Here is a 27,469-nt window from a genome sequence, read left to right as displayed (position 1 = left end):
AGAGACTTTAAGGCTATTTTTGGCAAGAGCCATTACTGCCACCACTTAATTGGGTGACTTCATCAAGAAAAAACTCCATTTAATGTTTCCTCTAAATAAATAGGAATATCCACCATCCCCCATGGGCAGTGTAACAAGATTTATATGGAGTAAACCTGGAGAGACTTGCCTGCAAGAATTAATGAACATAAAAATGCCTGCAGCACAAATGACATCAGCAATAAATCAGAGAGAGGGTGGGGCTTAAACCTATGACAAGAGAGGCCTGAAACTCTCAGGCCAGTTCCATGACCTGCTTGCAATCATGTTATTACAATTTCACAAGTCATGACATCAGCAATGCTTGTGCCATACCCAGAAACACAAAGAAGCATCACATGTATAAGGAAGATGCTTAACTGATCTACTGAGAACCAGATTTAAGTGGACAAAGATGAATTAAGGATTCACTCACTGCCACCTCCAATGCAGTCATTCAAAAGGTTGGCAGTTAACATATTTCTACAACATAGGACCATATAATAAAATATACTTTCATAAGACTGCCACGAAATATGCTGATAAGATATACCATCCTCCACTACTGGTGTCCCTCACAGACTACTACTATCACAGTTGAATCTCATTAATTGTGTAACTAGTTAATGGTCCAAGTTGGACCAAAAAGCCATTGTAAGTTTCATTCACCTATGTGTGGGCTATTTGTGTACTGTTTCAGTCACGGTATTGTGCCTTTTCATTCGTGCACCACTACTATTACTACTTTCCCTTGATCCCCCGAAGACAGAAGAGAGAGAAGGAACAATAGCAGTGACCTGAAAATAAAGTACATTCTCCATGACCTGTGTCTGTTTTTGGGTTACCAAAATTGGTGGCAAGTGCTAAAAACAAACTGGTGAAACAATTATTAAAGCAATCAAACCTGCATTTCAGCTAAATCCTCCACATGACAATAGAGTTTAGGGTTGAGTGTGCGTAGATCAATCAATGGTTGATGATGGATGGCAGCTAACCAGCGAGCATTGGCCGTGCACACAGGATGTGCACTAAAATCCCAGTTATGCAAAATGCGAGCAGGAATCAATGCCGTCTCATCCTCATGGCACTCATAGCAGTAATATCTCGAGTCATAATTGCACACTCTGTAAGGCAATATTATTCATGATACTCATATTTGTATATCATTCTGCTATTACACTCTCTGTAAGACACCAACATATAAAATACTCCTTACAAACTTGTTTTTGTACATCATTTTGTCACACAGCTGCAGTGGGATCACATGATCAAAAGCAATTTAAATCTTTAATTACCAACTACCTACAGTACACAAGTCTTAAAACACTCAGTTCAGTTATGTACAATATATCAACACTCACACTAGCCTGACTTCAGAGTTTGGTACTAACTATCAGTAGTATCACTACAAAAGTAAATGCAATATTTCAACCACAAGATATCCCTGGTACTCAATAGCCCTGACACTCAAAGTTGTTAATGTTATATTTTTTTCCCTTGCATGAAACGTCTAGGAAAAGTACTATATGCAAGTGAAGCAGGAAGAAGCTTAAATATACATGTGAAGGAACACAAAAGTGACATTAGAAATAACAATAACATTACTGTACTATGTTCCATTAGCAATAACAATAACAGTACTGTACTATGTTCTGTTATGTACACAGTTTTGACCACAGAATAAATTCAACAATAAACTAGTTTTTAAATCTGATAATTACCAAAAAATGCATATTGCTGAAATAAATATTACTGCATCATTTCCAAACTTTAATTTCTCTGAGGGACAATTTATTTTTAACTACACAGTGTATATGTACATGAATAAATTACCTTGGTTTACCATAAATCATTCCGACATATGATTTACACTGATGGCACTGATACTGTTGGGAGTCGAGACCTTCCTCACTTGTGAGTCGTGTCAGCAGAGGTAGAAGACGACTGGTATCCTGAAAGTTTTAAAGAGATGCAATTTTCTAAACTTGTATATATAGTACTTATTCATCTACCCACTGTACATCAATCAAAAAAGCCCAGACAACAGTTCCCATAAAACCCTGAAATACATCACTCAAATCTACATTTTGTATTACAGTACAGTGTTATACAATGTTGTAGTATCTTCTGTGTAAGGCAAGTCTGCTCGAAATGCTCTGCACATTAAGGGGCTTTGTGCATGCACACCTAAATGTCATTCACCTTTGTACAAATACTGTATCATGCTGAAATTTTATATGGTGAAGCACTTTTAATCTGCAACACTTTCTCCTTAGATGCCATTTTAACACAAAAACAGTATACACATATGTACAGTGGACCCCCAGTATTCGATGGCATCGGTATTCGATAAATCCGGTATTCGATGCATTATATCACAAAAAATTTTCCTCGATATTCGATTGAAAACCCGGTATTCGATACGATTCGTACGAGACCTGTCCACATGTGGCCTGAACTGCCCCTTGTGTGCCAGTGTTTACAAGCCAGCCAGTGTGCGCGCATCTAAGGATACATTCGGTACATTCCATATTATCCATATTATCACTGTGTATGGTGCTTGTTTCTGCAAAATAAGTCACCATGGTCCCCAAGAAAGCTTCTAGTGCCAACCCTGTGGTAAAAAGGGTGAGAATTAGTATGGAAATTAAGAAAGATTTTGAAGGGTTTGGGGATAACCCTGAGAAGCCTATACCAGTTGTGGAATACATTGTGCCTACTTCAAAAATTAAGGAAATGTGTGCACAGTGGGTTAAAGTGCAAACCTTTATGGATGAAAATCACCCTAACACAGCTATTACAATGACAATGTTGTGGCCCATTTTAGACAAATCGTAAAGGAACGGGATATGCAGAGCTCTATGGACAGATTTGTTGTGCGACAGATGTCCAGTGACTCTCAAGCTGGTCCTAGTGGCATTAAAAGAAGAAGGGAAGTAGCCCTGGAAAAGGACTTGCTACCTCAAGTCCTAATGGAAGGGGATTCCCCTTCTAAACACTAACACCTCTCCCCTCCTTCCATCCCATCAATCATCACCAGATCTTCATTAAAGGTAAGTGTCAATTACTTTATTGTTATTGTAATTATTCTATTGCATTACACTTAATATTTCATGTAGTAAATTTTTTTTTTTTCATACTTTTGGGTGTCTTGCACGGATTAATTTGATTTTCATTATTTCTTATGAGGAAAATTGATTCGGTTTTCGATATTATCGGTATTCGATGAGCTCTCAGGAATGGATTAATATCAAATACCGGGGGTCCACTGTATAATATACATAATAACTTTAAAGGGAAGGGGGACAAAAGAGATTGTAAAAATTATAGAGGAATAAGTTTACTGAGTATACCAGGAAAAGTGTACAGTAGGGCTATAATTGAAAGAATTAGAGGCAAGACAGAATGTAGGATTGCGGATGAGCAAGGTTTCAGAGTGGGTAGGGGATGTGTAGATCAAGTGTTTACATTGAAGCATATACGTGAACAGTATTTAGATAAAGGTAGGGAAGTTTTTATTGCATTTATGGATTTAGAAAAGGCATATGATAGAGTGGATAGGGGAGCAATGTGGCAGATGTTGCAAGTATATGGAATAGGTGGTAAGTTACTAAATGCTGTAAAGAGTTTTTATGAGGATAGTGAGGCTCAGGTTAGGGTGTGTAGAAGAGAGGGAGATTGCTTCCCGGTAAAAGTAGGTCTTAGACAGGGATGTGTAATGTCACCATGGTTGTTTAATATAATTATAGATGGGGTTGTAAAGGAAGTAAATGCTAGGGTGTTTGGGAGAGGGGTAGGATTAAATTGTGGGGAATCAAATACAAAATGGGAATTGACACAGTTGCTTTTTGCTGATGATACTGTGCTTATGGGAGATTCTAAAGAAAAATTGCAAATGTTAGTGGATGAGTTTGGGAGCGTGTGTAAAGGTAGAAAGTTGAAAGTGAACATAGAAAAGAGTAAGGTGATGAAGGTATCAAATGATTTAGATAAAGAAAAATTAGATATCAAATTGGGGAGGAGGAGTATGGAAGAAGTGAATGTTTTCGGATACTTGGGAGGTGACGTGTCGGCGGATGGATTTATGAAGGATGAGGTTAATCATAGAATTGATGAGGTAAAAAATGTGTGGTGCGTTGAGGTATATGTGGAGACAAAAAACATTATCTATGGAGGCAAAGAGGGAATGTATGAAAGTATAGTAGTACCAACACTCTTATATGGGTGTGAAGTTTGGGTTGTGAATGCAGTAGCGAGGAGGCAGTGGAGATGTCCTGTCTAAGGGCAATGTATGGTGTAAATATTATGCAGAAAATTCAGAGGTGTGGAGTTAATAAAAGTATTAGTCAGAGGGCTGAAGAGGGGTTGTTGAGGTGGTTCGGTTATTTAGAGAGAATGGATCAAAGTAGAATGACATGGAGAGCGTATAAATCTGTAGGGAAAGGAAGGCGGGGTAGGGGTCATCCTCGAAATGGTTGGAAGGGGTAAGGGAGGTTTTGTGGGGGAAGGGCTTGGACTTCCAGCAGGCATGCATGAGTGTGTTCGATAGGAGACGAATGGTATTTGGGACCTGATGATCTGTTGGAGTGTGAGCAGGGTATTATTTAGTGAAGGGATTCAAGGAAACCGGTTATTTTTATATAGCCAGACTTGAGACCTGGAAATGGGAAGTACAATGCCTGCACTCTAAAGGAGGGGTTCGGGACATTAGCAGTTTGGAGAGATATGTTGTGTATCTTTATACGTATATGCTTCTAAACTGTTGTGTTCTGAGCACCTCTGCAAAAACAGTGATTATGTGTGAATGTGTTGAATGATGATGAAAGTATTTTCTTTTTGGGGATTTTCTTTCTTTTTGGGTCACCCTGCCTCGGTGGGAGATGGCCAACTTGTTGAAAAAAAAAAATAGCTTTAAAACACTTAAAACTTTGGAAAATTTCCAGCCAGAACCAAGAGATGCAGAGCTCACGGCAACACACCCAGGTTCACTTGTAGAAGTTATTATTATTATAAAACACCATGGGAAGGGTGCTTCATAAATGCATCTATGGTGTCAGTGTTTTGGGTGGGCAGCTAGAGTTTCACGTATATGCACTTGCCATTGATACAAGTTCATTTCGCATTATGCATATGACTGTGAAGTGTTTCCCAACAATATGAACTCCTTACATTTTGTACAAGTCATCTTCATGTTGGTGCAATAGAATATATAACCGCAAAACTCCCATTCTCATGCAACACACCATTTTTAAAGTGAATGATGCTATGAGTGAGAGCAAGCAAAAGAAATATTTTTCTATAGTTACCCCAGTAATACTACATAGTGGTACCTCGGGATATGAACTTAATTCGTTTCAGAAATCTGTTCGAGTGCTGATACCGAACGAATTTGTTCCCATAAGGAACAATGTAAATTAGATCAATCCATTTTACGCCCCCAAAAATAAACTTACAAAAGCACTTACATAAATACGCTTACATAATTGTTCATGTTTTGAGCTGTTCGTATCCCAAGATACCACTGTACTGTACACAGCTTCTCTGGTGTTGGACTAGAAAAAAACATAATTCTTGCTGTCACTACTACAAGCCACCCAGCCAACACAACCTCATATTTATGTCAATTTGTTCTACTATGGTTGTACAAATTATGTGATATGTAGCGAGTTTTTTATATAATTTTGAAAAACTGTCATAGATGGATTAATGAAAATGTCTATAATAAAGTAACATATGACAGTTAAAATACTTCAGAGCAATGATGATTATTATTATTATTATTATTATGATTGCATTTTCAACACTAGTGAGACACTCTTAGTAATTTGGTCATAATTTGAAATGCCCATATGTATTAGCAAATCCCCTTAAAGCGGAGCCCTCCTGTACATAGATATGTTGTTTGTTTGTGGCAAGGAGGGGTGGGGTACAGTTTAACCCTTTGAGGGTCCGTCCCGTAGATCTACGGCTTTACGTTCAGGGTCCAAACCGTAGATCTACGTCATGAGCTCAGCTCACTCTGATAAACTGTGAGTGGTACATTTGGGCCTAGATATGAGAGAATACATCTATGTGGTATGTGTGCACCACATAAAACAGATCCTGCAGCACGCTGTGTATAATGAGAGAAAAAAAAACTGAAATCATGATTTTTCGATTAAAACAGCGACTTTGCAGTGTTTTTTCGTATTTTTTTTATAGTTCTATTTGCGATTTCTTGGTCTCATTTGATAGAATGGAAGACTATTTACAGAAATAGAGATGATTTTGATTGGTTTTAGCACTGGAAATGGCTTGAAACAGCTCAAAGTAGCAGAAATGTTAAATTTTTGCCGATATTCAAGAGTAAACAAACGACCTCACCCGTCTAATACACGCCAGCTGGTGGGTCTAATATGCATTCACAAATATGGTGATGATATTTATACAATTATTACAGTATTGCATAACAGTAAATCTTCTATTTTTTGGTGTGAATAAAAATTCATTATGTGAATAAAAAATCAAAATGGAATTTATTTGTAAAGCCTCAAAACATAACTAATGAACAGAGGAAATGTTAGTTTAGTTCCAGGAATACCTACATTGTTTATTCTGGACCCTATTTTGAAATTGGAATATTTTGAACTTTGTGTTAAATTGGCCAAATTAACAATTTCCGATCACTTTAATTTGTAATTGAAACAGTTGACTTGGCAATTTCTTGTGCTCAATCGATAGAATAAAAGTAATACTAGTGAAATAGCTAAGAATTTGGTTGACTGGAATAATGTAATTGGCCTAAAATGGGAGTCAAAGTCGGCAAAATCGCCGATTCGTAAATATCGCTGACACATCAAAATTCGCGAGAGCATAATTTCGTCAATTTTCCATCAAATTTTGTACTTTTTATTTTATTACCTTCACAAAAAGATTCTCTACCATTTGATAAGAAAAAATAACAAATTTTTTTTTTGAAAATTCTTGGACACTGGGGCACCACTTCAGATTTGGGCCTTGGACCCTGAAGGGGTTAATGATTAAGTGCCAAAGTTAAAAAACTTGGACCTACCTCTTGACTGGGTAACTGTTGTGGGAGAATTTCATAATTCAACTTTTCAGCAAATTCAGAGAGTGAAGACTGAAAAAATAAATAATGTTGAGGATGAGACATTTTTATACTGTATTTCATATAGTAAATAAAAAAATGTGAAAATATTAAAATTAGCACCATAATTGAGAATTAATTTTTCATGCAACAGTTTAATTTCACAAATACTGAGTCATCTTAATATATAGTGAGACTGTTTTATAGATAAAAATCTAAATGTTATGTCTCTTAGCACACAATACCATATAGTATATGAGAAATTAAATTCAAGTAGTAGTAGTCCAATGGTACCACAAAACAGGTCAATGTTTGATAAAATCTTACTTCAGGTGATTTTTTCCTTGATCAATAATAAAAAAAATTGTTTCTTTAGTTTCTTTAAGCACTAAACATTGACTGTTTTTACAAAAGAATATGTAACTAAGTGGTAAATACAACATTTCCTTCATATGTGAAATTTTCTCACTTTTTAATTTGTATACATGTATTTTTACTTGGCTAACACTAATACAGTGGCACCTCAAGTTTCGAACAGCTCCCAACTCAAACAATTATGTAAGTGTATTTCTGTAAGTGCTTTTGTAAGTGTATTTTTGGGGGTCTGAAACGGACTAATCTAATACTGTATACATCATTCCTTATGGGAACAAATTCATTCAGTATCGGCACTCGAACAGCCTTCTGGAATGAATTAAGTTCGTAACTCAAGGTACCACTGTATCTTTACAGTATTTTTATTGCTGTATGTTCATAGGAAAACACTAAACCTGGAGGATAATCACATTTAATCCAAAGTAGGAAAAAGATTGTTTCAATTCATTAGAGCAGGAGCCCTTCACCATATCAAGTAACTTTTTTTTCCCTCCAAAAGGACTACAATCAGCAGATATTAACCACAGTATACCAATCTATTATGTGGAGTCTTACCTCATTTGATACTGCACCACTCGGTGATGAAGTGGTTGGTGACAACTGATCTACCTCAACTACTGCTAACCCAGGCACAATAGAGAAAGGAACATCTGAACCAAAGTCTGAGAAAAGTCGTTTGTATTCTGGAGCTTCTTCATTCATGCTACGAGAGAAGGAGTCATCGCTCCATTCCCTCATATACACTCTGTTACTTAATGCATTTGTCAATGAATTTTCAAACTGATTTTTCTGATTTGGCAATATACTATCATCCAAATTGGTTTCTGATTTACTATGGTCATCCAAATCTGATTCTTCTTTACAAGGTGCAGTAAAGTTATCCTTATCGTTATTCACTTCCTCTGCATTATTAGCCTTAATTTCACTGGGTCTAGGGATACCTTCAGAGTCTGCTGAGTCCACTTTTTTGTGCTTTTCCATGTAGTCATTTATGAAGCTTGTTTCTGGTGTTCCTCCAATAATCATATCAAACATCTGATCACTTATTGGTGTTTCACAAATGCTAGTACTGTTCATATATGTAGAATGTTCATCATAAACTGTGCTGGCAACATCAGTTGCTGCCAAAACAGGGTCTGACACTACAACCTAAAAAAAGAAAAATTATATACTGAGCATGCTGGCTGTTATCAATACCAACTAGAGCTAATAAAATCAATTAAAACTGAATTTAACAAATTATATATTTTACAGTGGACCCTCGAGTTTCGTAAGCCTCACGTTTCGTAAATTTCACCTTTCGTAACGTTTTTTCATCAAAATATAGCCTTGCGGTTTATAATTTGCCTTGCGGTTCGTAATTTGCCTCGCCATTCATCGGTCATCTGGAACATATACAAGTGGCCTCCCAGCGTCTGCACCACACAAAAGTGCCATACACGCCATTCCCAGGCAGTGTGGCATTGTTCAGGCGAGTGAGCATTACCTCAAACGTTCATACAATACATTTCATAATATTCCATTCTTTTTTGTGCTTGCAACTGCTAAATAAGCCACCATGGGCCCAAAGAAAGATTCTAGTGCCAGCCCTTTGGTAAAGAATGTGAGAAACAATAGAATTCAAGAAAGAAATCATTGCAAAATATGAAAGTAGCATGCGTGTGGCCCATCTTGCCAGGATGTATGGGAAGCCCCATACAACCATCGCTACCATCGTGGCGAAGAAAAAGGCAATCAAGGAAGCTGCTGTTGTGAAAGGGGTAGATATGCTCACAAAAAAGAGATCGCAGATACTTGAAGATGTTGAGAAGTTGTTGTTGGTGTGAATCGACCAAAAACAGTTAGCAGGAGATAGTGTTATGCAGTCGATAATTTGTGAAAAGGCATGCCGATCTCGTAAAGAAAATGCCTGGAACGAGTGTTGATGTTAGTGAATTTAAGACCACTAAAGGCTGGTTGGAGAGATTTAAGAAGCGTAGTGGCATACACAGTGTGGTAAGGCATGGCGAGGATGCAAGTTCTGACAAATGTGTGGCTGAAAAATTTGTGCAAGAATTCAAGGACTATGTAGAGGCTGAAGAATTTGTTCCCCAACAAGTGTTCAATTGTAACGAAACAGGCCTCTTTCGAAAGAAACAGCACTGCCAGGACACAAGCCTATGTAAGACAGGCTAACTCATCTTCTGTAGTAATGCTAGTGCAGATTTCAAAGTGAAGCCTTTACTGGTGCATCACTCTGAAAATCCCAGTGTTCAAGAAACACAGTGTCACCAAGAGTAAATTGTGTGATGAAGGCTAACAGTAAGGCATGGGTCATGAGGGAAATTTTCCTTGATTGGTTCAATGAAGTGTTTGGCACGAGTGTGAAGAAATACCTCCTGGAAAATAAGTTGCCACTGAAGTGCCTCCTGGTAATGGACAACGCTCCTGCTCATCCTCCAGACTTGGGTGACCAAATGGTGGAGGAGTTTAGTATCATCACAGTGAAGTTCTTGCCCCCTAATACCACTCCTCTCATCCAGCCCATGGACCAGCAGATCATTTCAAACTTTAAAAAACTTTACACCAAAGCAATGTTTCAAAGGTACTTTGATGTAATCTCAGACACTCAATTGACCCTAAGAGAGTTCTGGAAAGATCACTCAATATCCTCCAAGCCTTATATATAAGGCTTGGCAGGGACTGACTTCCAGGACTTTGAACTCTACTTGGAGAAAATTGTGGCCAGATTGTGTCTTCAACAAAGATTTTGAAGGGTTTGAGGCTGACCCTGACAACCCTATGCCAGTTGTGGAGTCTACTGTGGCATTGGGGAATTCCATGGGGTTGGATGTGAGTGGCCAGGATGTGGAAGAGTTGGTGGAGGACCACAGCAAAGAGCTAACCACTGAAGAGCTGCAAGACTTTCAACAGGAACAGCAACAGACCACAGCTGAGGAAATTGCTTCAGAGGAGAAGGAAGAGAGATGGAGGAAGGTGCCTTCTTCAAAGATTAAGGACATTTGTGCAAAGTGGAGTGAGGTGCAAACATTTATGGAGGAACATCACCCAGACAAAGCTGTTGCAAGCCATGTCGGCAACATGTACAACAACAATGTCTTGTCCCATTTTAGGCAAATTTTAAAAACACCAGAAACAGAGCTCTCTGGAGCAATTTTTTGAGCAACAGGGGTCCAGTGACTCTCAAGCTGGTCCTAGTGGCATTAAAAAACAAAGAAGGGAAGTAACCTCGGATAAGGACTTGGTACCTAAAGTCTTTATGGAAGAGGATTCCCCTTCCAAACAATAGTGTACCTTCTCCATCCTCTCTCCTCCTCCTGTCTTCCATATACCAACAAGAGTCTTCAGTAAAGGTAAGTGTGATGTTATTATTGTTTTATACTTTATGTTTCATTGTTTTCTTTATGTAAATCTATATTTAATGTAAAAAAAATATTTGTTGTTAATACTTTTGGGGGTCTGGAATGGATTAATTGGATTTACATTATTTCTTTTGGGGAAAATGGTTTTGCCATTCGTAAATTTCAATTTTTGTCAGACTCTCTGGAATGGATAAATTACGAAATTTGAGGGTCTACTGTAATGATGCTCAATACAATTTTTTTTTTTAAACACATTCCCTTTTCCACTGAGATAGGGTAACACAAAGAAGAAAACATTCATCATATCTCTTAAGCCATATATTTCCAAAAAGTCTGCAGGCATCACACTAAAATGTAACCTTCCCACCTACTTACCATGTTCCACATACAATTCCGGCTATAGATATTACCATACACTACTCCAACACCATAGCAAATCTGAAGAAAGCATTGATTCCACCCTCCACATGCCTATTAGATGCTCAAGTCCTGACCTTCCAAACCTTCCATTACACCTGGCTAACAATCCTTCCTCAGATGTTCCCTACATCTTCATCCATCAACCCAAGATTAGAGCTTATCTGTAAATCCCATTTATTATCTCTTAAGAGCTTCCTCTTTCTGTGCCTGGCTTCTGAGGACCTACTAGAGATGCAACCCATCCTCCAGCCCCAGTCTTCAGTAAACTGAAGGGGGCCTTAGTATAAAGTCAAAATATATAGCACTCCTCTCACCTGTTTCATTCTTATGTGGGATCACTTGAATCATATGTGCCATTATCAGAAATGTGTATACAGTTGACTCTCACAAGACATTTTTCAACATATACCCAACATATCGCACTCAATCCTCTGTTACTGAATTTATTTTAGATTTTTTCTTCACCTCCATCTTGACTCTGGATATTAACCACTGCACCCAAGAGATGTGTACTGTACTAGGGGGAGCAGGTGCCAAGAAAAAAAGTTAAATGTGAAACTAAAAGTTTAAAAAAAAAAAAATTAAGCGCAGTATTAGAGATGTACTGAAGGAAGGCAGCGAAAGCTAATAACCCATAATTACACTGTAATTACACATTCCTGTGCCTTTAACATTTTCAGTAGCTGTCAAGTAGAACTACTTCACTGAGGCCAGGGTTCCTCGTGTAGCTCTACATCGTGAGATCAGTTCACTCAGACAAGCCAAGAAAAGTAGATTATGGCCTAGATTACATTACATCATGTAACTAGATTTTCAGCTCACCTGTACACTTGGAGCCCAGAGTCCAGCTAGTACCAATGGAGTTTGTGTCCAAGTGTTAAGGACAGCAGCATTGGTAGCCAGATTGAATGTCAATGCAGATACTGGCTGAAGAACTCGCAGCATGATATCTGACCGCTCTGCATCTCGCAAAAATGCAGTTCTCCTGCAAAGTTTTTTTTCATAAATTTGAGAGAGAGAGAGAGAGAGAGAGTGTGTGTGTGTGTGTGTGTGTGTGTGTGTGTGTGTGTGTGTGTGTGTGTGTGTGTGTGCGCGTGTGTGTGTGTGCGTGTGTGTGTGCATGTGTGTGTGCGTGTGTGTGTGTGTGTGTGTGTGTGTGTGTGTGCGTGCGTGCGTGCGTGCATGCGTGCGTGCGTGCGTGCGTGCGTGTGTACACATGAGTGTACACATATGCATGTGAGTGTAAAATTGCACTTCATTCTGCATTTAAAATACATAACCTAATAGAGGTATGCCCATTACAGAATTATGAAAGATCAGACAATAAAATAATTAATTATGCCTTTTCACTGCCAAGATTGCAACAGTGAACCAATCAGTTTCTCACTAACCATGGTAATCACAATTTCACTCTGACTGTCAAAAAAACTTAATACAGGGGTCCCTCGTTTATCGTCGTTAATCCATTCCTGGAAGTGCGACGATTATCGAAAAAGACTATTTTCGAATCAATTTTCCCCATAAGAAATAATGTAAATACAATTAATCCATTCCTGACACCCAGAAGTATTAAAACAAAAATTTTTTTTACATGAAATATAGATGTAGTACACAAACAATACAATGGGACATGATGAATGAAACATTAACAGCATAACACTTATCTTTATTGGCGATTCTTCTTAGTGAATGGAAGACTGGAGGAGGAGGAGGAGAGAGATTGGATTAGTTACTGTTTGGAAGGCGAATCCCCTTCCATCAACACCTTAGGTACCAAGTCCTTTTCTGGGGTTACTTCTCTGTTTCTTAATGCCACTAGGGACAGCTCGAGAGTCACTGGAGTCCTGTCTTGTAAAAAAAAGTGTCCAGAGAGCTCTGTTTCTGGCGTCTCTTTAAAACTTCCCTAAAATGGGCCAAGACTCTTGTCACTGTACAAGTTGCCGATATGGCTTGCAACATCCTTCTCAGGGTGATGTTTCTCCATAAATCTTTCCATCCTACCCCACATTTCAAAAATCTCCTTAATTTCTGAAGAAGGCACCTTCTTCCATCTCTCTTCCTCCTCCTCTGCAGCAAGATTCTGAGCTGCGATCTGTTGCTGTTCCTGCTGAAGCTCTTAAAGCTCCTCGGTGGTTAGCTCTTCATTTTGGTCCTCCACCATCTCTTTCACATCCTCCAAACTAATGTCCAACCCCATGGAATTCCCCAATGCCACAATAGAGTTCCCAACTGACATAGGCTCATCAGGGTCAGCCACAAACCCTTCAAAATCCCTCTTGTGGACACCATCTGGCCACAATTTTCTCCTAGCAGAGTTCAAAGTCCTGATAGTCACTCCCTCCCAAGCCTTACCTATAAGGCTTATGCAATGGAGGATACTGAAGTGTTCTTTCCAAAACTCTCTTAAGGCCAAGTGAGTGTCTGAGGTCACATTAAAGCACCTTTGAAACATTGCGTTGGTACAGAGTTTTTTAAAGTTTGAAATGGCCTGCTGGTCCATGGGCTGGAGGAGAGGAGTGGTATTCGGGGGCAAGAACTTTACTGTGATGAACCCAAACTCCTGCAGAATTAGGTCATCCAAGTTTGGAGAATGAGCAGGTGCACTGTCCATTACTAGGAGGCACTTGAGATCCAATTTCTTTTCCAGGAGGTAATTCTTCACACTAGGGCCAAACACTTCATTGAACCACTCGACGAAAATTTCCCTCATGACCCATGCCTTATTATTAGATCTCCAAAACACACACAATTTACTCTTCATAACATTGTTTTTTTGGAACACTCTTGGATTTTCAGAATGGTACACTAGTAACGGCTTCACTTTTAAATCCCCACTAGCATTAGCACAGAACATGAGCATCAGCCTGTCTTTCATAGGCTTGTGACCTGGCAGTCCCTTTTCCTCCTGAGTAATGTAGGTCCTCTTTGGCATTTTCTTCCAAAAGAGGCCTGTTTCATCACAATTGAACACTTGTTCAGGTTTCAATCTTTCAGCCTCTATGTACTCCTTGAATTCACTTATGAATTTTGTAGCTGCAATTTTCTCCGAACTGGCAGCCTCACCATGCCTTATCACACTGTGTATGCCACTACGGTTCTTAAATCTCTCAAACCAACCTTTTCTGGCCTTAAATTCACAAATATCAGTACTCGTTGCAGGCAATTTCTTTACCAGATCATCATGCAACTGCCTAGCCTTTTCACAAATAATCGACGTCATAAGACTATCTCCTGCTAATTGTTTCTCGTTTATCCACACCAATAATAACTTCTCAACCTCTTCGAGTACTGGTGATCTCATTTTTGTCAGCATATTTACCCCCTTTGCAACAACAACTTCCTTGATTTCCTTTTTCTTGGCCACGATGGAAGATATGGTTGTACGGGATTTGTTATACATCCTGGCCAGTTCAGCCACACGTACGCCACTTTCACATTGTTCAATGATATTTTTCTTAAATTCAATCATACTTCTCACCTTCTTTAGCAAAGGCTTGGCACTAGGAGCTTTCTTTGGAGCCATGGTAGCTTATTTAGCACTTGCAAGCACTAAAATGAATGGAATATTATGAAATATTTCGTATGAACACATGAGGGGACCGTTGCTCACTGGTGAACAATGGCACACTGGCTGGGAAGGGAGGCCAAGGTGGCTCAGAGCCACGAGTACGCGTCCAGGGCGAACAACGATTAGCGAGTCAACCGACCATTTGTGAGCCAATGTTTGGACTAAAATAATGCGACGATTTCCGAAAAGGACGACTACTGAGCATGACTATTATCAAGGGACCACTGTATTTCAGTTTACCCTCTTGTACTGCAAGCCCAAAGCCTTTCTACCAAGGATAACTTAAGTTTGTTTGCACTTTCACTTAGAAACCATGGTGATACTTTGTCTGGTCCAGGTACATCAATAATGCAGAGTCAAAAAATTTGTATTACTTACCCAGTTAGTAGATAGATACTACACACCTGTAAATCATTCAAGGCACTCATCACTAGAGAATTCTTTGGTCTCACTACTCTTCAGTGTTTATAATAGTGTTTACAGTATTTCCTCTTTATCTAAAGCTGAATCTACCCACCAGGAAAGTACTTGATGAGGCACTTATTGAAAACATCCAAGAACATCATGTCTCAAATTGATGGTCTACTGCACACTGCACTGCTTTCAAAAGGTGCCCATGAAAATTTTGTCATATATGTCTTAAACAGACTTTTCCTAAACAGTTTGTGCATACAAGTTGTATATACTGTTAACTTTCTATTAAGAAGGAGGAGTGGATGGTTCATAATGGAGTGTTGTGTCTCCTACTCACCTGTAGTAGTCCTTTAAAGTGCGAGAGTCATGGAGCAGCACGCTGAGGTAGCTACAGATCTGACCCTGATTAATAGCCAGACGTACCCATGCTCGACTCCTTCCCACTTCACTACTGATGAATGACAGCTCACTAACCTGTCAAGCAGAATTACATTCATATACATATATATACAAAATGTGGATATATTTTTAAACATACCAGCAGTCCCCACAAAGGTAGGGTCACCCAAAAATAAGCAGAGAGTCACCATTTATTCAATTACTATTGTGCCAGAAATGTGTGGACAGCACAGTTTAGATGATCCATGAAATTGAAACATCCTTATGCCTCCTCTTGAATGTAAGCACTGTGCTTTCCACCTCCAAGAATCAAGCTTAACAAACTGTTTTCCCGAATCCCTTCATAATGTTACAATGCTCACTCCAAAAACACATCAAGCCATAAGAAGCCATTTTTCTCCACTCCAATCTAACATGATTGCACAAGCCCCTAGCACTTGAAACCATCATGATAATTATTATTGTTATTATAATCAAAGAGAACCATTAAACCTGCAGAGGTCATACAGCACTTGGAAACTGAGAGGTAATCAAGTTGTATCTGAAGGGGAAGGTGACTCCAGTTCCTTGAATTAAGGGCCCTTCACCAGTATCAAGGCACCCCCTCGAAGGGTAGGAAGGTAATACAGCCTCTCCTCACTTAGCGACATATGTACTTGTTTACTGACTGCTCAGGCTTCCGATCAGCTCTCCAATCAGTATGCAGACCTAAGTAATGTATAACAGAGTTGATTTCCTCTATTCTGTTTATTACAGTATACAGTACACCTTTGTATAAAGATTTAAAACTAAATTTGGTCGAAACAAACCCACTCCTAGTACAGTATGCTCCTCGCTTAACGACCAATTCACTTACTGATCTACTCTTAGGAGCAGAACCCCGTCGTTAAGTGAGGAGAGGCTGTATTATATGCATATATGTATATTTCTAAACATAAATACTCACTTGCTCTATGAGATCTCTGTGACTTATGATCAGCACAACTGGCCAGAAGTTAGGGACAGGCATTCGGTCAGGATCAGAGCCTAGGAAAGACGACATTCGTTCCCCCAAGGAATCACGTAAACCATGAATAAATATTGCTTCTAACACATTACACAGGGCATTTGTATTGTCTGAATGCCCAATAATTGGTCCAAGAGCTCCACTAACAGTATTTTGCACACCATAATTACAATCAGCACCCCCAGGCTGTAGGACACTTTGCACTGCTTCCTGTAGTCTAGTAACCAGGGAGGCACTGATGCTCGCCTCCCTACGTTCACGTTTCAGATGCTGACTAAACATCTTACTGTTTACTTTTCCTTTAGTATATTAATAGCAAGCTTCAAATGTATCTCAATGCAGTACAGTAGTCACAATACAGCACAAGTTCAATAGTTACTTGCAAATGTTAATCAGTTAAACAAAGGTCATAACTCTGGAGAATTTTTGAAGTCTGTTCATAGGCAATTCCTCTTCGAATAAGTCTATATGTGCCTGGGTGTGAGAGATCAACAATTGTTGATCCTTCTCGACTTTCCAAGTGCTCACCAAGATGGCCACTGTCAAACACAGCATGAAGCTTACTCCAGAGCTCACTGAACTCTTCCACACACACAGGGCTAGCTTTACTACTGATATTTGCACTTGTTAAAGCTAAGGGAGAGCTACAGCATCTGGCTACAGCTCTTATAAAATCCTCATTGGGAATACGAATACCAACTAAATCAGTACCAGGATTAAATGCCAAATTAAGTTGTTTTGTGCGCTGAAATACCAATGTAACTGGCCCTGGTAGCAATGAAGTAAGTAATGAATGTGGTACAGTTACTTTGCCCCAGAGATAAATGTCTTCCACTGTCGATACACAAATAGCTAGTGGTTTGGTTGAACTACGCCTTTTGATTTCATAAATTCTTTCTATAGCTGTATTGTTCTGAGCTAATGCAGCAATCCCATACAGTGTATCAGTTGGCACTGCAATAACATGGCCAGAAAGCAATGCAGCTGAAGCTTTCTCAGCATGAGTGGCTAAGGAAGGCCCTTCCCATAAACGAGTTACATTGCTCATCGAAAGACCATTAGGTGCAGCCTCTGCTGCTGCAGTGCCCAATGATTTGGCCAATTGCAAAAATAAGGTAAAAATTTTCATCAGATGATACTAATATATATTCCAACAGTCACTTTTATGTTCATAAGATTTACAGTAGCAGATAAAAACAGACTATACTCAATCAGTGATAGATTTTATTCTTTCCAGCGATGACCACAAGTAGGTGAGCAGCATTTGTAGAACAGAGTCATAGGCTCATCAGCCGATCTTGTCTGCACTTGCATGAAGTAGGCTCTAGGGTGAGCACACTTAGGGCAAGGTTCATCAGTAGAATCAACGTTTTTCCAAGCAGCTGAACCTCCAAGAACATCATCAAGTGCCTTCATTTTAGGGTAAATCTTGTATGACACACATCTCTTGATTGGGAAAACATATGGACAGGTGACACAAGAGAAGCGCATACCCTGTAAGAAAAAATTGAGGTATATAAAATTCATATTTTGAAAAGAAAATTAACAATTGTTTGGGCAATAACATTTTATCATTTTCATCTTCTTTAACAGGGAAAATGTTTATTATAAATTTTGAAGACAAAAATACACATGAAAACTGACAAACTAAATATTAAATCCCTTACCTGTGAGCCCTCCTCCACGATCAGTAGATTTGCGCAAGTGGGACAAAAATACAACATTCTTAGTTACATCTGAAAAGATACAAGATAAGAAGGAACCATGTTATATAATGAATATTGAATTGAACAGTGTGGGGTAAATGCAGACTTCTGGAATTTTCTCTTTATACCACATATTTACACTCAAATGTTTAAATTCGGTACGTGTCAGGTCAAAATGACATGACTAATTAAGAGAGATTTATTACAGCTACATTTTCCTCTCCAAGGTCTTCATAAAACACTCAACCAAACAATGTGTGTCAGTCTCCCCACAGCTGTCGCTCAGTGCAAAACTCCGCTGTAAACTATTTCATGTTTCTTTGCATTTTTTTGATGTTTTTTATATTATTTGTATAAATAAGTCACCATGGGGCCTAAGAAGATTAGAGGTAACAGCCAACCAAAAAGAGAATTGGTTAGTCACAATAGAGATGAAAAATTATTATAATTATTCCTTATGGGAAAAATTTGTTTGGTACTCAAAGAGATCAGCACTCTAACAGCCTTCTGGAACAAATTAAGTTGGAATACTGAGGTTCCACTGTATAGTACCATGTAGTGAAATACTTAAAATGGTAATCAACAAACCCGATTTAGTGGATTTCAGATTAAACAAAATCAGTGGTCAAACAATGGTCGTCAATAACACACAGCCCTAAATTCAAAATTCTCCATTTTTGTTACAGTCCACTGACTAACTTCGTTTCATATTTAATAGGCAAAGTCTTAAATCCAGAACTGTCAGTGACTGTTACAATCACAGAAAAAACAATCATTCAGATTTAATGGACAGCTGACTGACACCCCATTCCCATTAAATCAAGGTTTCACTAATAATTAACAAATATTTAATGCACATTACAATAAACAGAACTGCATGTGTACAGGTACCATCTAACTTACGACCAAGCTTGGTTCCGACCAACCGGTCGTAAGTCAAAATGGACGTAAGTCAAACCTTACTAGTGAATATCAACATCACACTTTTGTAATGATTTTATTTTACTGTTTTATTTTAGCATTTCATTTTTTACTTTACTTTTTATGCTGTTAGTACTGTATTTTACAAAGTAAGGTTTAGGATAAACACTGTGTACAACATAAACAGTTGTTTATATCCCAGAAATTTGGCATAAAAAACATGGTCGTAAGTCGAGTGGTCGTATGTCAAGCAGGTCGTAAGTCAGATGGTAGGTGTATTTTACAGCAAAACAAGATTGTGTCACCCTGCATTACTAGGTTTTAGGAAATAAGACACAATTGCAGTGGAACCCTGGTTTTCGTCCAGTCCGGTTATCATACAATTCAGTTTTCGACCACTTTTTCAGCAAGATTTTCCCAATTTTCGTACATCCGCTTGGAAATCATCCATACCAGATGCGTCCGCCTGCCCGCAGGACGCGGCCGGTCATATATTCGTGACTCAGTCTACCTTTGTTAGTCGTTCAGTGAGCATTACTCCTCGTGTTCCTCCGAAACAAGACATTTATCTGGAACAGCAATAGAACTTAGCTTAGGAAATTGCTTCAGAGGAGGAGGAAGAGAGAGGGGAGAATGTGCCTTCTTCAGCAATTAAGGACATTTGTGCAAAGTGGAGTGAGGTGCAAAGTTTTCTGGAGAAATATCACCCTAACAAAGCTGTTGCAAGCCATGTCAGCAACATGTTCAAAGACAATGCCGTGTTCCATTTTAGGCAAATCTTAAAGAGACGCCAGAAACAGGCGCCTCTGGACAGATTTTTTGTGTGACGGGTCCAGAGACTCTCAAGCTGGTCCTAGTGCCAGTAAGAGACAAAGAAGGGAAGTAACCCCAGATAGGGCTTTGATACCTGAAGTTCTTATGGAGGGGGATTCCCTTTCCAAACAATAACCTCTCCTCCCTCTCCTGTCCTAGCTGTCTTCCATATGCCAACAGGAGTCTTCAATAAAGATAAAAGCAATGTTAAATGTTCATTTATCCATTTCATTAGTCATTTATTTTTATTTCTCACTGTTTTCTGTATGTAAAACTATAGTTAATCTCTATAAAATGTATTTTTTGTTAACATTTTTGGGTGTCTGGAATAGATTAACTGGATTTACATTATTTCTTATGGGAAATATTACTTCAGTTTTCGTACAAATCGGTTTTCAGCCGACCTTCTGGAACAGATTAAAGACGAAAACCGGGGATTCACTGTATAGCCATTTTCACGTGCTCCAACTCTAAAATCTTAAAACAGGATCAGAGGTCACTGCCAGCCTTAGGCTCACAACTAAAGGGCCTGGGTACAGTCCTCGAGCAATTGGAGATATAGGGCATGTTTCCTTACACTTTCTACTTTTGTTCAACTAGCAGTACTGTAAGTAGGTACCTGGGTGTTAGCCAGTTGTTGTGGGTCACACCCTGTGATAGGTGACCATGTAAGCCCAATGGAAATAAGCCACAATGGTTTTCTTGGGTGATTCCAAGTCAAGGAGCTTAATGGAAATAAGTCACTTTGACTTTTTTTTTGGGTTAGCCTAGGCATATATAAGCGTATCAAAAGAGGGGATGGGCAGTTAAGAAATCAATATATATTCAATTAAAGAGAGAAATAAAGAAAGGAATAAGAAAAGCAAAAAGGGATTATGAGACTAAGGCCACAAGGGATTCAAAGATTAACCCAAAAGGGTTCTTTCAGGTATACAGAAGTAAGATTAGGGACAAGATTTGTCCACTTAAGAGTAACTCTGGTCAGATCACCGACAGTGATAGGGATATGTGTGAAATTCTCAATACCTACTTCCTCTCAGTTTTCACCCAGGAAAATACTAGCGATATTCCTGAAATAATAGATTATGTAGAACAGGATGATGATAAACTATGTACGATTGCGGTAACTAGTGACATGGTCCTCAGACAAATAGAGAAACTACAACCTAACAGATCCCCAGGCCCTGATGAACTGTTTGCAAGGGTGTTAAAGGAATGTAAAGAGAAACTTAGTATACCTTTGGCTAATCTTTTTAACATATCACTACAAACTGGCATAGTGCCTGATAAGTGGAAAATGGCAAATGTAATACCTATTTACAAGGCAGGTGACAGGTCCTTGGCCTCGAACTATAAACCAACAAGCCTTACTTCCATAGTGGGAAAATTTATAGAATCAATAATTGCCGAAGCAATTCGCAGCCATCTTGATAGGCACAGATTGATTAATGAATCTCAACATGGTTTTACAAAGGGGCATTCCTGTCTTACGAATTTACTAACATTTTTCACTAAGGTGTTTGAGGAGGTAGATCATGGTAATGAATATGATACTGTGTATATGGACTTTAGTAAGGCTTTCGATAGAGCTCCACATCAGAGGCTACTGAGAAAACTTAACCCTTAAACTGTCCAAATGTAGATCTACTTTTTTCAACATTTGAAAGTATGTAAAAAAAAAGTAGATCTTCTTTTCTTTTTTTACATTTGAAAAAGTGTAAAAAAACTTTGATTACTTTTTTTTTTTTTATATTTGAAAATATGTAAAAAAAAACATAATCTACTTTTGGAGCACTACGCATGTGAACGAAGATCTGCTTGGACAGTTTAAGGGTTAAGGCACATGGAATAGGAGGAGAAATTTTTTCCTGGATAGAGACATGGCTGACAAATAGGCAGCAGAGAGTTTGCATAAATGGGGAGAAATCAGAATGGGAGCACATCACAAGCAGTGTTTATTTTTTATTTATTTATTTAATGTCTTTGCAAACAGTACATTGAGATTGTGTATATACAATAGTGGGCTGCAATGTAAAGAGAGCCTCTATTATGCCTTGGCATTATGGGCCAACTTAACATTATTGGCTTATATTCTGCTTAATACCAAGGAGTAGTATATCATATTTGTACAGTAGGAAAGTAATTATTTCATAGTTGTACAGTAGTATATTAATTACAAATGAATCAAATATTGTATAATACAAAGATATATTTACATTCTAAAATGCTTTTGTGAAAAACAATGATTCAATTATATTCCTGTCAACAATGGATAAAAGGTTCAATGTGATTGTTTCAGTTATGATGTGGGAGTACATAGGTGAGTAAATGTGTACTGAGTATTTAGCATTTAGTCTAGGGTGATTAAGACTCTTCTCAAAAGCCACTTAAATTGATTTTCAGACTGGGTTACTTTAACATCTTCTGGTAATGAATTCCATATTTTGGGGCCCTTTATGTACATAGTTTTTGCACAGTGTGATATGGACACGAGGTATATCAAAAAGAGATCTGTGTCTTGTGTTGTGGTCATGTGTCCTGTTTAGGTTGGTGAGGAAAAGTTTGAGGGGGGGGTTTATATTTGCATGTATTGTTCTGTGTATGTAGTAGGCACATGAATAAGTATGGATGTTCTTAATGGTAAGCAGATTCAGACTTTTGAAAATTGGTGGAGTATGCTGGCGGGAGTGGGAATTTGTTATTCTTACTGCTGCCTTTTGCTGGGTTATTAGGGGTTTTAGGTGATTTTATGTTGCTGATCCCCATGCACAAATTCCACATGTAAGATAAGGGTATACGAGTGAATGGTACAGTGCCAGGAGAGCTGATTGTGGAACGTAGTACCTTTTCTTTGATAGTATATCTACAGTCTTGGAGATTTTCTTGGTGACTTGTTGTATGTGTGTCCGGAACTTAAGGCTACTGTCAAGGTGGATACCTAGGAATTTTCCCTCTGAGTCTTGTGACTGATGATCCATTTAGCGTAATATTAATTGGATAATTTGCAGCTTTGTTTCCAAACTGAATGAAATAGGTTTTATCAGTGTAAGTTTGTTAGTCATCATCCAGGCAGATATTTTCTGTAATTCAGCATTGATTGTGTTTGCTAGTATGGCTACGTTTGAGTGGGAAAATACGTATGTAGTGTCATCTGCAAATAACATGGGTTTGAGTAGCTGTGATGCATTCGGTAGATCATTGATGTAGATGAGAAAGAGGAGTGGTCCAAGGACGCTTCCTTGTGGGACTCCTACTGTGATTGGTTGGGTGGAGGAGTTTGCATCATTTGCATACATATATTGAGTTCTGTTACTAAGGTATGACTTTAGGTAGTTGAGGGAGTGGCCTCTGATACCATAGTGCATTAATTTGGAGTACAGTAGTTCATGGTCGACTGTATCGAAAACTTCACGTAAATCAATGAAAATGTCCAGCGGGGCTTCTTTCTTTTCAAGTGCGGTATATATTAGTTCTAGCATGTGTATGATAGCGTCATTTGTGCTTTTATTATTCCTGAATCCAAACTGACAAGGGTTTAATATGTTGTGTGAAACGAGGTAGGAATAGATCCGTCTATGAATTAATTTTTCAAAGATTTTAGAGAGCAGTGGTAAGTTAGATATTGGTCTATATTTATTCAAGTCAGCTTGGTCACCTCCTTTATGGATCAGAGTGACCCTCGCTATTTTGAGGATTGTTGGGAAAGTAGATGATTCAATGGATTTGTTAAAGAGCATTGCAATAATTGGTGACAATACTTGAGAAGCTTTTTTGTACATAAAAGCAGGCAAGTTGTTTATGTCTCCTGCCTTGTTTTTAAGGGTGTTTATGATGAGCATAACTTCAGTGGGGTTGGTTGGAGCTAGGAATAGCGTATTTGGGTAGGCTCCTATGAGGTAGTCTGATGGATGGGCGTTTGTGCTTGGTATTTTGTTTGCTAGATTTTTTCCTATGGTGGAGAAGAAAACATTAAGTCTGTTTGCTGTTTTGGTTGGAGTGAGTAGGGGTTCATCTGATTTTGTTAGTTTGATTGCTTTGTTTTTGGATAACTTTTTAGTTCCAAGAATTTCAGATAGAGTTTTCCAGATTTTTTTCATATCACCTTTGACGTTATACAATCTATTTTCATAATACAATTTTTTTGACCTTATCAGGCTGGTAAGTGCTGATGAGTATTTTTCAACTGTTCTCTAGTTATTTGACCCATTCCATACTGTTTTTCATATTTGTGCTTTGTGTTAATGGATTTGAGGATGCTTGGTGTTAGCCATGGATTATTAAGTCACTTTGCTGTGATCTGTTTAGTTTTTCTGGGGCAATGTCTGTTATAGAGGCATTGGGCTTTTTTTAGAAAATTATTTATACATTCATTCATATCTGAATATGTTTGAAGCTCATTTTGCCAATTGATGTTATTCATAGCTGCTATAGTGTTGTTAACTGCTGTCTCGTTATGTAGTCTGAAGGTTACTTTAGTAATGTCTTGTGGTAGTTGGGCCCGTTGTTGTTCACAATTTACATAAAGGACATAGATGAGGAAATAAATAACAACATAAGCAAATTTGCTGATGAAACCAAAATAGAGCACTCAAGGATGATTTGAATAGACTGATGCAATGGTCGGAGAAGTGGCAGATGCAGTTTAATATAGACAAATGCAAAGTTCTAAATATTGGACAGGAAAATAACCATGTGACATAAAAACTAAATAATGTAGATCTTAATACAACTGACTGCGAAAAGGATTTAGGAGTTCTGGTTAGCAGTAATCTAAAACCAAGACAACAGTGCATTAGTGTTCACAATAAAGCTAACAGAATTCTTGGCTTCATATCTAGAAGTATAAATAATAGAAGTCCTCAGGTTGTTCTTCAACTCTATATATCCTTGGTTAGGCCTCATTTAGACTATGCTGCTCAGTTCTGGTCACCATATTACAGAATGGATATCTGTAAATGCTCTGGAAAATGTATAGAGGAGGATGACAAAGATGATCCCATGTATCAGAAATCTTCCCTACAAGGATAGACTAAGGGCCCTGAATCTGCACTCTCTCGAAAGGCGTAGAATTAGTGGGGATATGATCGAGGTGTATAAATGGAAAACAGGAATAAATAAAGGGGATGTAAATAGCGTGCTGAAAATTTCCAGCCAAGACAGGACTCACAGCAATGGTTTCAAGTTGGAAAAATTCAGATTCAGGAAGGATATAGGAAAGCACTGGTTTGGTAATAGAGTTGTGGATAAGTGGAACAAACTCCCGAGTACAGTTATTCAGGCTAAAACGTTGTGTAATTTTTAAAATAGGTTAGATAAATACATGAGTGAGTGTGGGTGGGTGCAAGTTGGACCTGACTAGCTTGTGCTGCTGGGTCTGGTGCCGTGCTCCTTCCTTGATTGGAGGTGACCAGGCTGGGTGGGTCATTGGGCTAATTCGGGGGGGGGGGGGACATGGACCTGCTCCGCATGAGTCAGTTGGCCTGTTGCAGTGTTCCTTCTTTCTTATGTTCTTATGTAATTTACACTATGTATGAAAATTGTATCTATGCCTAAATAAACTTACTTACTAACCCTCTTTTCAAATAGCCTAAATAAAGTTTTCCTCGTCTATTACACATGTTAAGATTCATATAAACAGTGTGCTTAGATGAGAAAAGTAAAAAAAAAATATCATGATGGATTTCAAAGTTTCTCAGGACCTGTAAAGATATCTTAGATTAAATAGTTACAAAACATCACTTTTGTACATACATGTATAACTACTTGGGAAAATATATAACCATGTAACCTAGGATAACCAAAAAAAAAGTCAAAGTGACTTATTTTTATTGAGGTCCTTGTAATGTCTTTGTTTAAGCCTTAAAAGTACAGCAATAAAGGAGTGAAATGGACTGCCTTCACATGTTAAAGCCTGTCATAGCATGAGCCAGTTCAGAAAATAGAACTTAAAGGTACCTGGAATATACCTGGAGAGGGCTTCAGGGGTCAACACCCCCGCGGCCCGGTCTGTGACCAGGCCTTGTAGTGGATCAGGGCTTGATCAACCAGGCTCTTACTGCTGGCCACATGTAGATTGACATACAAACCACAGCCTAGCTGGTCAGGTACTGACCTTAGGTGCCTGTCCAGCACTTTCTTGAAGACCTAATGAATGAAGCTACAAAAAGGGAGAAGAGTATAGCTAACATACATATACCTATTACTGTGATGTAATCCTCTCTTTAATAATAATAGTATAAATAACTCACTTTACCTTACTCCTAGTACATCTCCTTTTACTCTAACTGCTTTTCACACAGTTGAGTTACTTAGCTGATTTAACATTAAAGCTTTAAATAATAAGATATTTCAAGGACCCAATGGAAATAAGTCACTGACTTTTGTGGAGAGTTATTCTGGGTAATCTACACACATGCTGCTATGTATGATAATTATGTAATTGTATTTGTGCGCGCCTGGGTTCGCTTTACACCCCGAGTGTCCGTGGTTCGATCCTGGGCAAGAGTGAAAACACTGGGTATGTTTCCTTACACCTGTTGTCCCGTTCACCTAGCAAGCAAGTAGGTACCTGGGGGTTAGTCAACTGGTGTGGGTCGCATCCTGGGGGACAAGACTGAAGGACCAGAGAGGAAATAAGACAGACAGTCCTCGATGACACAATGTCTTTCTTGGGTGGCTAACCCTCCGGGGTTAAAAATCCGCACAAAATCTTTTCATATCTGTGTGAAAATCAGTTACAAAAACTTTTCATAACTACGTCAAAAATATTACATTCACGAGGGAGCGTTAAACCCATAGGGGGCCATATAGCACCTGGGGAATGGAAACCCAAGGAAATGGGAGGGCAGACAAAATGCCCTGGATCAAGAGCCCTTCAGCGGCATTAAGAAATAATAAATTAACCCACCAGACCACGTTATGTCCTCCATAACAGCACTGGCAACAGTACTCTCTATTTTTAAGTTTAACATGAATAAGGCTCTATTTTACCTGCTCCTCAAGATGTACCACTTATATGCTCCAAATATTAGAAAAATTGCAACACAGATGGAATCAAAACTGGTATAATATAAGCGGAAAATTGGCAGCCATCTGGTGGTTCTTGTTATGGTGGTTAAAGGCCACCCAAGTGTCGGTAAGTAAGTTTATTTAGATACAATTACACTTAAGTACAATTAAGTAAGCAAATTTATTTAGGTACAATTACACATAAGTACAGTTAAGTAAATTTATTTAGGTACAATTACACTTAAGTACAGTTCATTAAGTAAGTTTACTTAGGCACAGGTCCATATAAATACAATCATAATACATAGTGTGGAAAATTGTATTTATCTAAATGTATCATTATGTACATAACAATAAATGAACAGATAATTA

General features: G+C 38.4%; 3 protein-coding genes across 11 annotated transcripts in view; all 3 read right to left on the bottom strand.

The window, feature by feature from the left end:
* Plekhm1 (Pleckstrin homology and RUN domain containing M1) overlaps window positions 1-16,931 on the bottom strand; it is a 31,628-nt gene extending 14,697 nt beyond the window's left edge. For all 4 annotated transcript variants that reach the window (XM_053783918.2, XM_053783916.1, XM_070091023.1 and 1 more), the window contains exons 1-7: window positions 16,590-16,931; window positions 15,582-15,718; window positions 12,085-12,247; window positions 8,036-8,629; window positions 7,070-7,138; window positions 1,852-1,970; window positions 923-1,142 (exon numbers count right to left, since the gene is read on the bottom strand). In XM_053783918.2, coding sequence (XP_053639893.1) covers window positions 923-1,142; window positions 1,852-1,970; window positions 7,070-7,138; window positions 8,036-8,629; window positions 12,085-12,247; window positions 15,582-15,718; window positions 16,590-16,931 — 1,644 coding nt within the window. The remainder of the gene's footprint in view (window positions 1-922; window positions 1,143-1,851; window positions 1,971-7,069; window positions 7,139-8,035; window positions 8,630-12,084; window positions 12,248-15,581; window positions 15,719-16,589) is intronic.
* Window positions 16,932-17,037: 106 nt separating this feature from the next.
* Window positions 17,038-17,778, bottom strand: Tcs1 (Threonyl-carbamoyl synthesis 1). The gene has a single exon (XM_053783919.2). It carries the CDS (start codon window positions 17,776-17,778, stop codon window positions 17,038-17,040), a length of 741 nt encoding a protein of 246 aa, XP_053639894.2.
* Window positions 17,779-17,855: 77 nt separating this feature from the next.
* Window positions 17,856-27,235, bottom strand: Polr3K (RNA polymerase III subunit K). 6 transcript variants are annotated; one of them, XM_070091025.1, is made up of 4 exons: window positions 27,080-27,235; window positions 19,707-19,845; window positions 18,317-18,385; window positions 17,856-18,143 (listed from the first exon to the last, which is right to left on the bottom strand). In XM_070091025.1, exons 3-4 carry the CDS (start codon window positions 18,371-18,373, stop codon window positions 17,874-17,876), a joined length of 327 nt encoding a protein of 108 aa, XP_069947126.1. In that variant the 5' UTR covers window positions 18,374-18,385; window positions 19,707-19,845; window positions 27,080-27,235; the 3' UTR covers window positions 17,856-17,873. The 6 variants fall into 6 exon arrangements, with proteins under 6 accessions (XP_069947126.1, XP_053639897.1, XP_053639896.1 ...); XM_053783922.1 differs by having other exon boundaries at window positions 19,730-19,845; XM_053783921.2 differs by having other exon boundaries at window positions 19,788-19,845.
* Window positions 27,236-27,469: the final 234 nt, after the last annotated feature.

The sequence above is a fragment of the Cherax quadricarinatus genome, chromosome 33 (assembly GCF_038502225.1).
Source record: "Cherax quadricarinatus isolate ZL_2023a chromosome 33, ASM3850222v1, whole genome shotgun sequence".
Classification (NCBI taxonomy): domain Eukaryota; kingdom Metazoa; phylum Arthropoda; class Malacostraca; order Decapoda; family Parastacidae; genus Cherax; species Cherax quadricarinatus.
Note: the sequence above shows the minus strand (reverse complement) of the source record. Positions and strands in the feature narration are given on the sequence as shown.

Bases quoted from the DNA above. Each gene is read 5' to 3' on its own strand.
- Tcs1 (XM_053783919.2), bottom strand. From the start codon at position 17,778: ATGAAAATTTTTACCTTATTTTTGCAATTGGCCAAATCATTGGGCACT.
- Polr3K (XM_070091025.1), bottom strand. From the start codon at position 18,373: ATGTTGTATTTTTGTCCCACTTGCGCAAATCTACTGATCGTGGAGGAG. The intron at 18,144-18,316 runs GTAAGGGATTTA...TTTTTCTTACAG, and splicing joins TCGTGGAGGAGGGCTCACAG to GGTATGCGCTTCTCTTGTGT.